The sequence below is a fragment of the Amaranthus tricolor genome, chromosome 13 (assembly GCF_026212465.1).
Source record: "Amaranthus tricolor cultivar Red isolate AtriRed21 chromosome 13, ASM2621246v1, whole genome shotgun sequence".
Taxonomy (NCBI): Eukaryota; Viridiplantae; Streptophyta; class Magnoliopsida; order Caryophyllales; family Amaranthaceae; genus Amaranthus; species Amaranthus tricolor.
The window spans coordinates 3,648,809-3,665,076 of record NC_080059.1 but is presented as its reverse complement, the minus strand read 5'-3'; the positions used below and the strand labels follow the sequence as shown (position 1 = coordinate 3,665,076).

General features: G+C 32.0%; 2 protein-coding genes and 1 pseudogene across 2 annotated transcripts; 2 read left to right on the top strand and 1 right to left on the bottom strand.

Annotated features, from left to right (window-relative positions):
* Window positions 1-323: 323 nt before the first annotated feature.
* On the top strand, window positions 324-2,623 carry LOC130798317 (cytochrome P450 86A22-like). The gene has a single exon (XM_057661254.1). It carries the CDS (start codon window positions 680-682, stop codon window positions 2,258-2,260), a length of 1,581 nt encoding a protein of 526 aa, XP_057517237.1. The 5' UTR covers window positions 324-679; the 3' UTR covers window positions 2,261-2,623.
* Window positions 2,624-3,141: 518 nt separating this feature from the next.
* Window positions 3,142-10,585, bottom strand: LOC130798731 (uncharacterized; annotated as a pseudogene).
* A 2,836-nt stretch (window positions 10,586-13,421) lies between these two features.
* On the top strand, window positions 13,422-15,137 carry LOC130798630 (uncharacterized). Its single transcript, XM_057661693.1, has one exon. It carries the CDS (start codon window positions 13,887-13,889, stop codon window positions 14,412-14,414), a length of 528 nt encoding a protein of 175 aa, XP_057517676.1. The 5' UTR covers window positions 13,422-13,886; the 3' UTR covers window positions 14,415-15,137.
* The last annotated feature ends 1,131 nt before the right edge of the window (window positions 15,138-16,268 follow it).

Genomic DNA, 16,268 nt, shown 5'->3' with positions numbered 1-16,268 from the left:
ATTCTCTGACACTAACAGTGAGATCAGTAAGTAGTTAAACAGAAAGAGAGGGCGGCTAGATCCAGTCATAGATCGTTGGACGTTGTTGATTTAGTAGCAGTTAAATACCTACTAATACTCCCCCATTAACTATCCAACGACCTTTGTTGGCATTTATTACCCTCATTTATGAAATATTTCTAATACCTACTAATTTGCTGTCTTCTTAGCTGGTCACTACTCAATTGAACAAATTATTCTACCCCTTAACTTCATATTTCACATACTTAATTATATAATATGCTTTTATTAATCTGGACTGATTAGGTTAGAGAATTTCTACTAGTGACGAGAAAAAAGATCAAAAATTAATATATCATTCTCGTAGTTTATGGGAATCGAATCCAAAGGCTGACAAAAATAGAAAGTTTTCAACCATTAAACTAATCTGCCATTCACTGTAGTTTTTCTTTTTTTTTTAATCTTTATTGCAAAACTGTCCCAAAGTGAATGTGAGTATAGAGATTGTGATTGTTTCCTTTTCCTTTATATACCTCTTATAAGGCACACAAATATTTCACATCTAAGCTAGGAAAATACATTATCCTGTGATGTATTTTCCACATTCTTCAACACTTGTACTCTTTCTTTAACCACATTCTTTTAAAAGACATTGTATCATCATTATCTTCCTTTGATAATGGAACCTTTTACCGTGTTACTAATATTAGCCATCATTTCGGCGTATGTAATATGGTTCAAATCAATTGTACGGCCACTTCGCGGTCCACGAGTGTGGCCATTAGTTGGTAGTTTACCGGGATTGATCGCAAATGGAAAATGTATGCATGAATGGATCGCTGAGAATCTCCGTTCATGTGGTGGTACGTACCAGACTTGTATTTGTGCACTTCCATTTTTGGCAGGTAAACAAGGTCTGGTAACTGTAACATGTGATCCACGTAATCTTGAACATATTCTCAAAACAAAATTTGATAATTACCCAAAAGGTCCCACATGGCAAGCAGTTTTCCATGATTTACTTGGTGAAGGGATTTTCAATTCTGATGGTAATACATGGTTATTTCAGAGGAAAACCGCTGCCCTAGAATTTACAACACGTACACTAAGACAAGCAATGGGTCAATGGGTGAATCAAGCTATAAAAACAAGATTTGTACCCATTTTAGAAGAGGCACAAGTTAAGGGTACATCAGTTGATCTACAAGACTTGTTGCTTAGGCTTACTTTTGATAATATTTGTGGTTTGGCTTTTGGGAGGGACCCACAAACACTTCAACTAGGGTTACCTGAAAATGGGTTTGCATTGGCTTTTGATCAAGCTACCGAAGCTACACTACAAAGGTTTATTTTGCCTGAGTTTATTTGGAGGTTTAGGAAATGGCTTGGGCTTGGTATGGAGGTTACTTTGAGGGAGAGTGTTGCACATGTGGATAAGTATTTGACTAATATTATTAATACACGTAAGCATGAGTTGACTAGTCAGCAGGAAAAGAAGGTCCCTGATGATTTGTTGTCAAGGTTTATGAAGAAATCTACATCCTATTCAGATAAGTTTCTTAAAAAGGTTGTACTTAATTTTATCTTAGCTGGACGAGACACGTCCTCTGTGGCACTTAGCTGGTTTTTTTGGTTAGTTAGTTATCATCCATGTGTGGAAGAAAAGATTCTGATGGAAATTTGCACCGTCTTGATGGAGACACGTGGAAATGATATCTCGAAGTGGACTGACGGTCCGTTGGAGTTTGAAGAAGTTGATCGATTGATATATCTTAAGGCAGCACTATCCGAGACACTTAGGCTGTACCCTTCTGTACCAGAAGATTCTAAGCATGTTGTGGCTGATGACGTGCTTCCAGATGGCACATTCGTACCAGCTGGATCCGCCATCACATACTCAATATACTCAGCAGGGCGTATGAAGTTCACATGGGGGGAAGATTGTTTAGAATTCAAACCTGAAAGATGGTTATCATCAGACGGTAAGAAAATAGAACTAAACGACTCATTCAAATTTGTCTCGTTCAATGCAGGTCCAAGGATTTGCCTAGGGAAAGACTTAGCCTACCTCCAAATGAAATCAATAGCCGCATCCGTCCTACTCCGACACCGACTAAACGTGGCACAAGGCCACAAGGTAGAACAAAAAATGTCATTGACACTATTCATGAAAAATGGGTTAGTGATGGATGTTCACCCTAGGGATTTGTCACATGTAGTTGCCAAAATTAACAAGAACATTACCAAGACGGCTAAATAAGTGGTTAAATTTGTTAGGGAGGCAAGTATAATGAGCCTTAAAAGGTGGTTAGAAGACTACTTTTGTTTGGGGGCAAAGGATGACTAGTTGGAGTGGAGATTGTGAATATATGCCACATTTAGAACAAAACAAGAGCATTAAAAATTATTGTTGTTTGTTATCTATATTCTATAGTATATTTGTGAACCAATAAAGCGACCTTTACTTATTTTGATTCATGACAACCGTTTAGGGAATACTAGAATTAAATATATATATATATGCATATGTCAGTATAGTTCATTACACAAGTTTGTTACCAAAACTCTGTCATGGATCAATCTTCGCAAGTTTAATACATGATATACACTACTATTATTCCAACTACTTTCGGGTATTTCTATGTTTTATTTGATGTGTGTATTAGGCTTTTTATTTATTTATTTATTTTTTTTTTGGGCATGTGTGGTAGCATGTTTGACCGAGAAATCTCAAAAACAAAACGTCTCAAATATTTAATGACAAAATAATATACTCGAGTATAATAAAATATATATAGCAGTTGGTAAAAAGTTTTGATATAAAACATTAAAGAGTCTTAATATGATCAAAAGTGCAAAGAAGTTAGCATTCCACTTAGTGGCGGATCTAGCGTGATATCAATGAGTTCAGTTGCCATCACTTAAATCCAAAATAAAATCAAATACTACAAGTAAATATATCCTAACTAGATGAGTTGATTGGTGTATTGTATTTCACATATGTGACCAGAGATCAATAACTAATAGACTTATTTTAGTAAAATTGACATCATTTGATTTTTTCTGAATCCGCCACTGATTTCACTAGTCACTTGTATATATACTTCAAGAAAGCAGATATATGTACAATTTGATTTGCATTTACTCTCTAAGACTTGCAAGTTCACTGGAATGCTGCAGTAAACAAAGATACTGCATGTTCGGGCTTTGCATTGTCGGAGTAACAAGTAATATAAGAACATGATGTGGTAGCTAGGGGCCTAGACCTATATCGAAATGGTTGATCGGATTAGTTTTAAATCGGATTAGTTTGGAATTTTGTGATTGGTTTGACCTAAGTAGGTACTTTATGTGTCATGCATGGGAATCAATTTTATTTTTTTTCATAAAAATATACTTTTAATATAAATAACAAGTATAAAAATTTAAAGGTTTCCATGGAGAAACATTAACTCGAAACATCACTTTCTTGTAAATTGACAGGTCTATTTAGGCATATTGTAAATTTTTTGCACTTTTTTGGTGCAAGTTATTAGGTTGGTATACTACAAGTATTAATATTACATCCATACAATAATATTTCATTACTCTAACGTCATTAAGTGGCTTTTATTTAAGATGGAATTTAAGGGACCGGATAGCATATAGTAGTATAGTTAATCACAAAACACAAACTATATAAAAAGGTTATATGAAGTAATTCTAAAGATAAATTTATGAAGATAAGTAATAGTATTGAAGTAGAATCAATAAATACTCTCAAAGTCTCAAAATTGTTTTGCTCCACTTAATTTACTTGTGCAGGTAACAGGTCATATGAGGCTTATTATTGTAACATGTTGAATTGTCCTTGTCCCAAGTATTGTTCAGCTCCACTTTAGTGATCACTTAGGCCAACAACAATGCACACTAGCTCATTAATGAGAACTTCAACGACATATCCAGCTCCTAATAAGTCTTAGATCTGAGTTTCCTGCTATGTCTTATGAGGCCCCCACAACTAACAAAGTCGTTCTTGACAGACTTGATCTTAGGCAAGATAGACATTTGCCTATGGCCTAGATTTAGAAAGGGTTTCAATATCTGAAATTCTAATTAATGAAGTAGACACTTAAATAAATTGCAATTTATGGTTAGTTTTTTATTAATTAAAAAATATATGACACGTCTACATTTATAATAATTATTATAATATTTAGGGTTTGTCAATATTATTTTGCCAAACACCCATTAAAGTTCAGAATCAACTCTTTATAGAGAAAACTCATTTTTTACAGTTTATCTACAATCTATTAAATGCCGAAAACATCCCAACATCCATAGAGAATTTAAAAAATATAACAAACTAAAAGAAAAGTATCAAATTCCATGGTATGGAGTAGGGACTAAAAAATGATATAAATTACGGAGGACGGAGAGAGTAGCACATTCTATGGTATGGACTAAAGTTTTAGGCTCCAAGAAGAGTGAGGAGTCGTACCCAATCAAAAAAGAATGTTATATATAGCTATATATGCATTTGCATATTACGTACAAAGAGAATAATAGCCAATATATAGGTCAGTTAATTGTAGATTAGAGCCTTCTGCACATAAATTACGTATATTTATTATATTAAAAAAAATTTAAATATCAAAGTCTTAGTCTAAGCTATATGAGGCTAATGAGTAGATTATTTTTATTGAAAATTATAATAAGCGAATTAAAATACCTGAATATGAAGATGAAAGCATAATCGATCTTCACATGCATATATCGAAGAGGCACCTTCGCCTTCTAGTCTATCAAGCAAATTCGAAAACATACAAATTTTTTCATTTTGTACACATTTTTGGATGATCACCTCACCACTTTTTACTTCATTTATGGAGACAGTTAGTGTCTTGTTAATTTTTTTGGCGTCATGATAATCTCTATATGCATCGATTTGCTGCTTCTTTTCAAGTACTAATAACATGTTGTTCTTCTCGAGTGTTAGCTTCTCTAACTCGGCTTGAAGCTGAGGGACATAATCAAGAGTTCTATCAATTATATATGGTGCACTCCATATTTTTTGTACAAACATGCCAATTACTTAATAATCAACAAATAAGAATCTTCAATATATTAATTTTATTGCTATAAGAATCATGATCAAATAATCAGAAATTCATAATCAATTACCGTGATTTGTAAATCACCATAAAAAGACAAAAAGAATAATATTTTATAAAATAAACAAAACTAAAAAAGATAAATTAAAATCATAAAATTTTCACCCTATCACATCCTACCATATAAAGGTGATTTATTAACTTCGCAAATCACCGCTATTTACTAACAACTTCACATCAAACAATAGCTAAGTCACACGACTCACACAATATGATATTAATACCATTTAAATTGACTCGTGAATACACATCAATTGCCATCTCTTGCTTAATCAACTATTTCCTTTTTTCCATTATACTTCCTACATTTCACTTTTTACACAATCTAATACGTAACTTTAATTATTCATATCTTAAGCGATGCTTAATTAAAAATTATAGAAATTTGTTATCATGAACATATTCGATTAGACGATTCAAATAAGATCCCACTTGATTATATTTTTTCTAACACATTAATTGCAATATATAAAATAAGCTTAAAAAATAAATAGTACCAATGATCCCTATTTAGCGACTATTTCAGAACAGAGGAAGTATAATGTATACTCCCTCCATTCTTTTTTGTTCTTCCCGTTTACTTTTCAAAGCAAATTTTAAACCTCAATATCTCTAAATACGCATATTAAAAAATTATAAATAATACATAATAAAAAGTATACATTAAGACAAATCTAACAAGATCTCACATAGATATATTTTATTTTCTAAATATGTGTCAAAAACATTAATCAAATTTCTCTCTTCTTAAGGTGGAATATTCCACATGGTAAGAACATTAGAGAAAGAAGGGAGTAATTAAGGTTTAAAACTTTAAAATATGTGCATACTGCACAATACTCCCTCCGTTTTATTGAATTTGCAACATTTTCCATTTTGGTCTATCCCACTTAATTTGCATCATTTCTATTTTTGGATGATGGCCCACCATCTTCTTTAAATCCAATCCATACATTTTAACTCTCTTTTAATTTCATCCACACAATTTACTTTCTCTCTTTAATTATTACCACATTCTTAAAAACTATTATCTTTCTCTTTAATGTAAATCAAAGAGGATAGAGGAAGTAGATAAATTTATCTACAAAAGTTTGAGTAAATGATTGCAGCCCATAAGGTAGGTAAAAGTTGGTCGGTACTCTTGCTCAGATGATAGGAGGCTTGTTGGAGGCGGTGGTATCGATCTTGAGCTCAGACTAGCGCCCACTTGCCTAGGTGAGCTACTACTTAAAGTTGCTAATGTTATAGGCGAGCAAGACTGCTTTTTGTCAAGCAAGGCCAACAGACACGTTTAGAGTTTTGCTTGAACGAGTTTTGTATGACATTTAATTAATTGTGTAAGGTAAACACATGGACTGTTTCTATAGTTAAGTTGTAATTAAGTGTATCTTGATTCTTGCGTAAAATAAATATGAATTATTTTGTAACTGAGTGGTACTCAAAGATTTAATTTGTGTGTTTTACTGTGATTATTTTTTTGAATTTGACTTCACAAGTTTAATATGATTATTATTTTGAATTTGATTTGACAACAATTTGTGTGTTCATGCATGACAATTAAACTATCTATTACTTCCTCCGTTTTAAGATACTTGCATCATTTGACTTTTTACGCAGTTCAATACACTAATTTAATTTTAATATTTCTAATTATGAATAATAAAAAATTATAAAAATTTGATATTAATCTTTGCTTTAAAACGAATCAAACAAGATCCTACTTAACTATGTTTTAACTTATAGATTAAAAACTAATCATAAATTAATAATGATGAATGAATATATAATGCATCATCTTGCAATGTTGCGAGTCGTATGGAACGTAGGAAGTATAACAAAATTGTTAGACCAACAACGTCTAATCAACACAAGAAAAGCCCTCTAACACAAGAAAAGCTGTCAAGGAATCAATTTAACCAAAAGCTTAAGCTAATGGTTAAAGCCCCAGGATATGTTATATACTCTAACACGCCCCCTCACACGAGACCCCATTGGGCTAGAAGTGTGGATGCGCATAGGCGCTGAATATTCCACTTTAAATGAGGGGTGGTTGAGATTCGAACCCGTGACCTCTCACGTTGGCTTCTGATACCATGTCAAGGAACCAACTCAACCAAAAGCTTAGTTAAATTAGGCTGGACTTATTGTGAATGTCAGCATATTAACGGGGGAACACAAGTGCACACACTTCATAAGCCAAAGAGATATATAACATCCCAAAATCATATGGCAATGGGAAGAAGGTCTCTAATAGCTTATAAAGCGTGCACACCATTTTCAATTTATCGATGTGGGATAACTCATCCCAACAAAAGCCGCTTTTAGTTGTAACTCATACCCACCATCTTACCCTAACATTTAGTTAAGTAATGTTTAACTAAGGTACAGTAAAATTAAACCAAGTAGCCAAATCCAATGATATTTACTTTCTGGATCAAATATATATCAATAATTAGAAACATGAATTTACAATCTATTCTTTTGAGCCTAAACAACAAAATCTATTTTTTTTGCGATAAATAAAAATTTGGCCTAGTCCTGCTTGAATCTGATTCTCCCCTACTATTGACTGTATATTGTAACTCATATCCACCATCTTACCCTATTAATTAGTGTCTAATATCTAACTTGGAGGAACTTTTGGCCTCCAATTAAAATGAAGTTGCCTATTATTCCCTCTATCATAATGAGTTATTATTCCCTCTATCATAATGAGTTTGTCAACATTTCTATTTTGATTGATCCGTTTTACTTTTAACATTTCTATTTTAGATAATATATTCAGTACTTTATTTGATAAATTATACATCTTTTTTCAATTTTAATCTTATCCACACACTATAGTGATTTCCACCATTTTCTTATTTCTTGTACAATTATGAGTTGTTGCATTATTATCAAGGGACGTAGGAAGTACTTAGTTTTGCCTAGGTAATAAATGAAACATTTCATGAAATCAAAGGAAATCTTGGTTTAAGCTTGCCTATATCAATTTGCTTAAAGATTTTAAATTATATAACATATAACTTAGAAGAATAACAATCGAGTTAACTCATCTTACAAGCGAAGATAACTGTTCAGGCCATGCATGCTAAACTTTTTTTAAGCTTATTTTTGAAAATATTTAGATTAATAAGCGTCACGTAAAAATATTTATAAAAAATAAGATTCATATTTATAAAAAATAAGATTCTAAAGTTGGATTTTGGAGCAGCAGAGGGAAAAACGTTGTCTGAGACAATGTTTTCACTATATTTGGATTCATGGAAAATGCTGTGTCAGACAGCGATTTTCATGACTTGCAATTTCCCAACTGATTTTCCAACAACTTCTAGCAAAAAGTGGAAATTAGAATCTAGCTCGACTATGAGAGTCGGCAACAATGAACGGTACACCGAGTATAACCAGCAAGAGAAGGTGACTAAAGTCTACTATGCCAGTGGTAATGGAAGCAAATATGGTGGTGGCAAAATCTCAGTTAATTGATATTTAGATCGCTTTTAATTGGACTTATAAGTATTATCGAAACACTATGTAGCATCATCAACTTTGTAGATCATCGTCCTCATCTTATACGTGCATTATCACCAATCTTTAACATCTCATTTTCATTATTTCAAGTAATTTAATCATCTTTATTATTTTCAAGTCAGTATTTATTGAAAAACCATATTTGCTTTTTTAAAGGATCTAAAATGATTCACCGTTATTTTTATCAAATAATAATTCTACCATTATTGGTTAATATTCAATAAAATTTTATTTTTTAAAGTACCCAAATCTCATCGTCTTCATCCCCTACACTTAAATGCACAAACCCATAATCTCATTACCACTTCTATAATACACAATTTCCTGATGAAGTCAACAAGGCCAAGGAATGCATTATTAATGGTGACACTATGGTGCAATATCATGTCTAGAATGGTGGTTGTATCAACAGCGGCCAAGACAAGACATTTCAAATGGGAATGAAGTGGAGTACAGGTTTTGGGCTCCCGATTGTGAGGAGTAAATATTTCTTAAGGTTATGACCATCGGCTTAAGTTTATCGTTAAAGTTGTTCCCTTAATATTTTTATTTTTTATATTCCCGACCTCTTTCCAAATATACAAAGTAATTTAAACTAAACAACTAGAAAATCGTGTATTATAGTGGTAATGAGATTTGAGGTTAGTGCATTTAAGTGTAGGAGGTGATGACGGTGAAATCGATGAGATTTGAGTCCTACAAAAAACCAAAATATGGTTAAAAATTAATATTGACGCCTTTTTTATGATAAATACTCTTTAATTTTAGTAATTTTATCTTATTTATTAATTTTGTCCTATTTATTTATTTTGTCCCTTTTTTTATTAGTGCAGTTGATTTATTTTGTTCCATTTCATTTTATGGTATGTCGTATTTAAAATTTTAGCTAGTAAGGGTAAAATAGTTGTTAATTTTACAAACAAAACTCTCGAAATTTCGTCCATTAGTTAGTGCCCCTTGGGACTCCAAACTTTGGATCCGCCACTGTCTTAAAAACTATTCAAATATTAATTTTCGTTGGTTACTTTAACATTTCTATGATTCATAAAAACAAGTTATGTTAATTAAGAAATTCTAATCTATTGGTTCATGTAATCTAACTCAAATCTTTTCGGATCAAGGAATTGACATTGATGTGTGTATGATTCATAACATAAGTGTACGAATGTGTGTGTTTTTATGAAGTGTGTTTTTGGGAGCTTTTAAGGTTGTATGATCAAGGCAAAGCTTTCTTATCCTCAATCAAGAAAATCCACTAATCAAATGATAATTACTTTATTTAATCAAATGATAATTACTTACTAATCACTAATTCAAGCAACAAAAATTAGAAATGCAAGTTATCTTAGCTCTTTTAGAATCTGGGAGCAAAGGACGACGTGTCAAATATGTTTCATTAAGCTTCTTCCTCCGCACCTTTTCCCTAGCATTATGATCAAGTTTCTTGCTCAATGATCCTTCTCCAACACCACTTACAACAACGGCCGTCACTACAGCCACGGCCGCAGCGGCTGTTTGGCCATCCGTGGTTGTCGTCACGGTGGTGTTGTAGTATTGCATATCATGATCTCTCAAACAGCCCTCAGCTGCACCTGATTAAACCCCACGGCTTTTTCAATTGGACTAACTGTCATTGGCCAATTAATAGTGTCCTGTTTATTGGTATAATATTTCCCTATTAGTGATGTGTTATAATCTTCCATATAATCATAAATGCTTAATTCTTGATAATCTAACATGGGTTGTGATGATGATGTAGTGGGCAAATTAGTGTTTTGATGTTGAACAAGAGGTGGGATTGGGAAATTGATTGGATCTTCTTCATTGTTTGGTGGTTGATATGGGAAAGAGAAGTCATCTTCCTCATCATGGAAGACACTTCCAAAAGGAGGTTTTGACATAAAAGCCAATGGTACATTACATATAAAGGGTGATCAACAAACTAGCTTAAAACTGAATCATACTCCTATAAAACATATTGCAATAGATAGTTATGAAAAACCCTAATAGATTGAGTTCATAGCAAATATGAATTCATGAATCAATCGTTTGTTTCTTAATAATAACTATCTGCTTTATGTAAAAAGATTATGTTTAAAAGACAGAAAAATGTATTGAATTGTTCTTCGAAATTAGTTATTGTTATATATATATATTATAGCGTACAACTTGTTCTTATCTTGAACTAAAAATTAAGAGACTAATTATTTAACAATATAAAAATTACACTAGTTATTTTTAATATTTCAAGTCGATGTGTTTTAACTTGTAAATTGTCAAAACATATATAAAATCTAATGGAAGGAACTAAGGAAGGTTTACTCACAAGAGAAAGTTACAAAGAGAATGATTATTAAGAGAGAGGTGTCTTACCTACCAGGCAATTATTGACCACATAAAACAGATTAATTGTTGATTAAGGAGATAATTACCATGAAACTCATGAACGTCGTACATTTGAGAGTTGAGAAACAGAGTGTACTACGAGAATATAAAGGAGTACAACATACAAATGATAAAAAAAAAAAAAATAAATAAAAGAAAGAATTAATAAATAAACTAAAGTGTGTACCTTTATATTATTTTATGAGTTTTAATTAAGAGTATAAAAATGGCTTAAGATAAGATCAAGCTGTAAACTAGGAGTTTAATTGATAATTAAGAAGTAACTATTAGAGATGAGAAGAGAGAGAAAGAGAAGAGGTTTTTGGGATACATGACTCTAAATGGAGAATATTTAGACATGGTTGGGTTATAGTACTACTATTTTCTATAAGTAAGAGATGAAAAGAAAATTAATTTTTTTTAGACGGTGAGAAAGCAATCTTTATATGTCATAACTGTGAAATGAATAGTTTTTAATCACTAAATCAATATATAATTCTCATTGGTACGTTAAAGTTATAAACTGATCATAACTCATAAATCAGATGATAACTAATTAATAAAACTTTTGTTTAAAAAAAGTGAAAATTATATAGAAGTAATAAATAGACACTTGACAAATGATTGAATTAATTGTTTTTACTAATAAATTAAATAACGTTTTGTTTTAGTTTTTGTCTGAATTGGAAGGAGTAGTGTTTAAGACTTACTTTTTTGTGTACTTATTAGATCTAAAATTAAATACGTTTTAAATCAACATAATGAATATATTTTTTTTTTCATGAAATGTAAAAGGTTTCAAGATTAAAAGTATAAGTTTCAATGAGTAGGTAAAATGAGCTTCAATAAGTTTAATCTAAGTATAATAAGTTTTAGAGAATCAAATCTTATCTCAATTAAAGTAAATTTCTTCTTTCAAACAATAATTTGGAATTAATTTGTACCTTATTTAGAAGGTGTTTGGCAAATGACTGATAGTCGGTAGCTGATAGCTGATTATAGTGGTTGATTTGACCAGCTTATTTTATTAACGGGTTTGACCAGCTGTTTTGAACCCGCTGCTAGAAGCAACTTGTTTAAAAACAGCTTATTCGTATCAATAAGTTGTTTCAACCAGCTAATTCATCAAACATTAGCATTAGCTGGTTTGACCACTTAACCCTCTATTTATATTAAAATAAGCAAAAATTGAGCAATAAACTAATTTACCAAACACCCATTTATCCTTCTTATTTACTCACCCTAATTGGTTAATGCCTTTCAGTCTTATCATATGAATAGTTTTCAAAATTGTTGAGGAATGAAGCACAAACTTGCGCGGACGTTTTTTCATCATTTTCTCTTGATTTCGGTCTAGTTAAGTTTAGGGCTTATAAGTGGGAAAGTGCCTTAAAAAAATTAGGAGTATTTTTTGAGTTGAAGTAACAAAATTCCTAAGAAACTTATACTCTTTGTTTTGTAGAGATTGCTACAAATAAAACAAAAAATAATTAATATTTAATCCATATTTCTTCAATAAAATATTTATCAATGATAATCATTTGCAATACTAGGAATTCCTGATATCCAAATTGTCTTACTCCTTGTGTAATCATTAGAATTTAATAGTTACACATTAACCTAAGCTATTTAGTGATCGATCCTTATCCTAGACTTTGACTATGTGCTTACAGTCAAATAAAATTTCACGTCAAAAGATGCAAATACATCCTTATATGTAATATCTCAAAATATCGAATTTCCTTGTATAATATTTTCAACCTAATGAAAATTAGATTATAAAAGTTCTCGTTAGAACAAATACAAGTTAGGAATTTTTTTTTGGCTTATTTGAAGCCGCCTATTTTCATAAATATTATGAGGGTGTTTGGCAAACGGCTGATAGTTGGTAGCTAATTATAGTGATTGATTTGACCAGTTGATTTTATTAACTTGTTTGACCAACTGATTTTGAATCCGTTGCTATGAGCAACTTGTTCGAAAACAACTTATTCATATTAATAAGTTGTTTCAACCAACTAGTTCACCAAACATTAGTATTAGCTGATTTGACCACCAACCCTCCATTTACATCAAAATAAGTTAAAATTGCCCAATAAGCTAATTTGTCAAACACCTCCATTGCATACCACTTCTCATTGGTCACTTAATTTTCTAACCTACACCCGCACTCTCCACTCTACTAAGTCATTAACACAAACTTTCTAACTCATGCTTTCTAAGTCTAGGTGGTACTTGGTACAACTATTTTTGTGTGAGCTAAGTCCTTACAAGACCAAATTATGATTTATTAGAATAAATAATCTCTTAACAACCCCCTCATAAGTCATAACCGATTAGTTTTGGCCTTAGGAATTATAGGGGCAATATTATTCCTAAATCAATCCCCCTTAAATCTTAACCTTTAACCATTAAATGTTCTGCCACATGCCTTAAAACCCACAAATTAAACTTCTACCCCTGGTCTTACTTTGAAGTCTTAACCATTCAATGGTATGCCACACGCCCTAAAACCCAATTCTAAAGCCAAAACCATCTGAGTTCCTTGCATTCTCCCGTTCAAAGTGCACACGCCCAAAATGAGCAGACCACACTCAAAATCAATTCGCTTTCTCGCAGCCCCAAACTAAAAAAAATACAACCAACCCATTAAAAATAGGGTTTTTTCGTCCTTTAGATGATTGTTTTTAGCATAATCAATCTTCTGCCCCAAATTTCTTCAATTTTGACAATTCCACTGACACCATCCCACCAATTCGTTACTAAACCTCCATTTCAAGCAACACCCAAAAAGTTAGCTCAAATTACCCTTCAAATATGGAAACAACCCCAAATCATCAACCCCAACCCGACCAACATATCGCCCACCCAAACCCGACCCATATGACAATCATCCGAATCATGAGCAAAAGACGAACGTGGGTTTCTCTCTTTGTCTTAGTCTACACCATCCTTTTATACTCATCTTGGAACATGCTTAAAGCAATTCTTGTTTGGTATAAAGCAACTCTTTCCCCTTCATCGCCGGCGAAAGGGTGGCCGGCGGCTTTATACGCGTCAGTGATGTTGGGTGCTGTGTTTGGAGTCATGTCAATGGTGGCGGCGTTGGCGGTGGCGATTCCGGCGATGCTGGTTACATGGATTACTATCCTTGTATTGCTTACCTTTTGTGGGAGAGGAAGGAAAGATCTTGTGGTAGAAGGGAAGAAATTAACGGCTGAGATTTCTGGGGTTGTGGTTAAGATCTTGATTAAAGAAGGGAATTTTGTTGCTGCATTTTGTGCTCTTTTGGGTTATTTTATGCTTATTAGGAAAAATTCCAATGAGAATGATCTCAATTCATGAATTTGATATGGGTTTTGTTTGATTTGACTGAAAATGGTGGAAAATTGATTGTTTTGGGTTCAAAATTGAGATTAAGTCCAATCAAATTACACTATTTTGAAAAAAAAAGTAAATTTTAATGGCAACAATTTGACATTTTGATGCAGATAAATGGTATGGATTCTAACATTTGTTTGTGGGTAGTTTGATTTGGGAAGTTTGGATGGTGATTACTGTTTATGTTTAGAAGCTCAAAATCTTTAAGTTAACTGTTAGGACTTAGTCACTTAGGAGACTTGTATTTTTACTAGTATTATGTAAAATTAACAAAGAGTATGTTCTATCAATGTAATTTACTACAGTTTATTAATGAATGCTTCTGAGTTGTAAATTAGCATAATTTTTCACATCATCGTATTATCAAGTGTATTCTTTATTTCTGTTTATAGACCCGATAGTTAGGGTCTGAGAATGAAAGACGATAAATTATAATTGTATCGAAGGAAATAAGTGGTTAATGTCGGTGAGACTCTCGGTTTTAAAATATGTTTTTTCTTACATGGTTTATGGGTTATGGCTAATCTTTGCTTAATCAAGAAGTAGAATAAAGGTTGAAACCGAGTTAAGTTTAGAATCTTTGAATGGTGGAAATACTTTACTTTTGATATACAATCAAGTAGAAGTGTTTGAAAGAATTAATGGAATCTAATGATTATGGGTAAAGGTGATGGACCTTAATGACTGATTATGGGAAGTGGAGGTGTTCAGTGTTACTAGTCGTAATTTGGTGACGATAAAAGGATAATACGTGGATAGGCGATGGAAAAATCAAGCAATAACTCTTCTGAGATATCGCTTTTTTAAGAGACGGACATCACTATAGTGGAGATTTGGGGTATATCAAGTAGTAATTTAAAGGTTAGTAAATAGAAATTTGATATACATCAAGTAGGGATTAGGTATATTAAGTAGGAAATTAAGGTATATCAAGTAAGGGTTAAGATATATCAAGTAGTGATTTGAGATATGCCAAACAGGTATTTGGAGTATACCAAGTAAGTATTTGAGTTGTCAAATAGGTGTATGAGGTATATCAAGTATGTATTTAGGCTATAAGGCATATACCAATTAGGTATTTAGGATATACCCAGTAGAAGTTTGAGGTATGTCCATAGGGATTTGAAAACCCCTATTTGAGTATCCTAAATGTCTACTTGGATATCAAAAAACCTACCGAGTAAGCGTGCAATTACACAATATTTTTTGTTTGTTAAACATAATACGTCAACCCAATTAGAGACAGTCTCTTTCAATTTGTGAAATTAAAGGCCGTGTATATATTTTTTTTTTGTTGGTTCTCAGTTTTCAAAATCATCATATTCCCAATAAATTTGCCTAATTAATTTTTCATTAGACGATATAAGACAAATTGTTACAAATTTAATGTATATTTATATACATTCAATTACAACATGTAATTACAAAAGCACTACCATTGGTAAGTAGAAAGTATTCTCATAATCCATATATTTCAATCACGAGCAATCACACGATCTATCGCGAAACATAAAATCAATTAAATGACAAACACAGCAAAACAAAAGTATAGGGGTAATGGATCAAACTCAATTATAAACTCAAAAATATAGTTGTATACTTGTATATGAAAGGCGTAGTATGGCGACAGTAACTAGTAAGCTACATTCTAGAAAACAAAGATATTAAAAAGGGCCGGATTGGTTTGACCTGTTACCTTTTTAGTTTGACATGGCCCATTAAGAAAATTTTCTGGCCCAACACATGTACATCCAAAAAAAGAAAATTTGAATTAATTAAGACAAATTATCAATAAAATAAACCAAATAAGATAAGTTT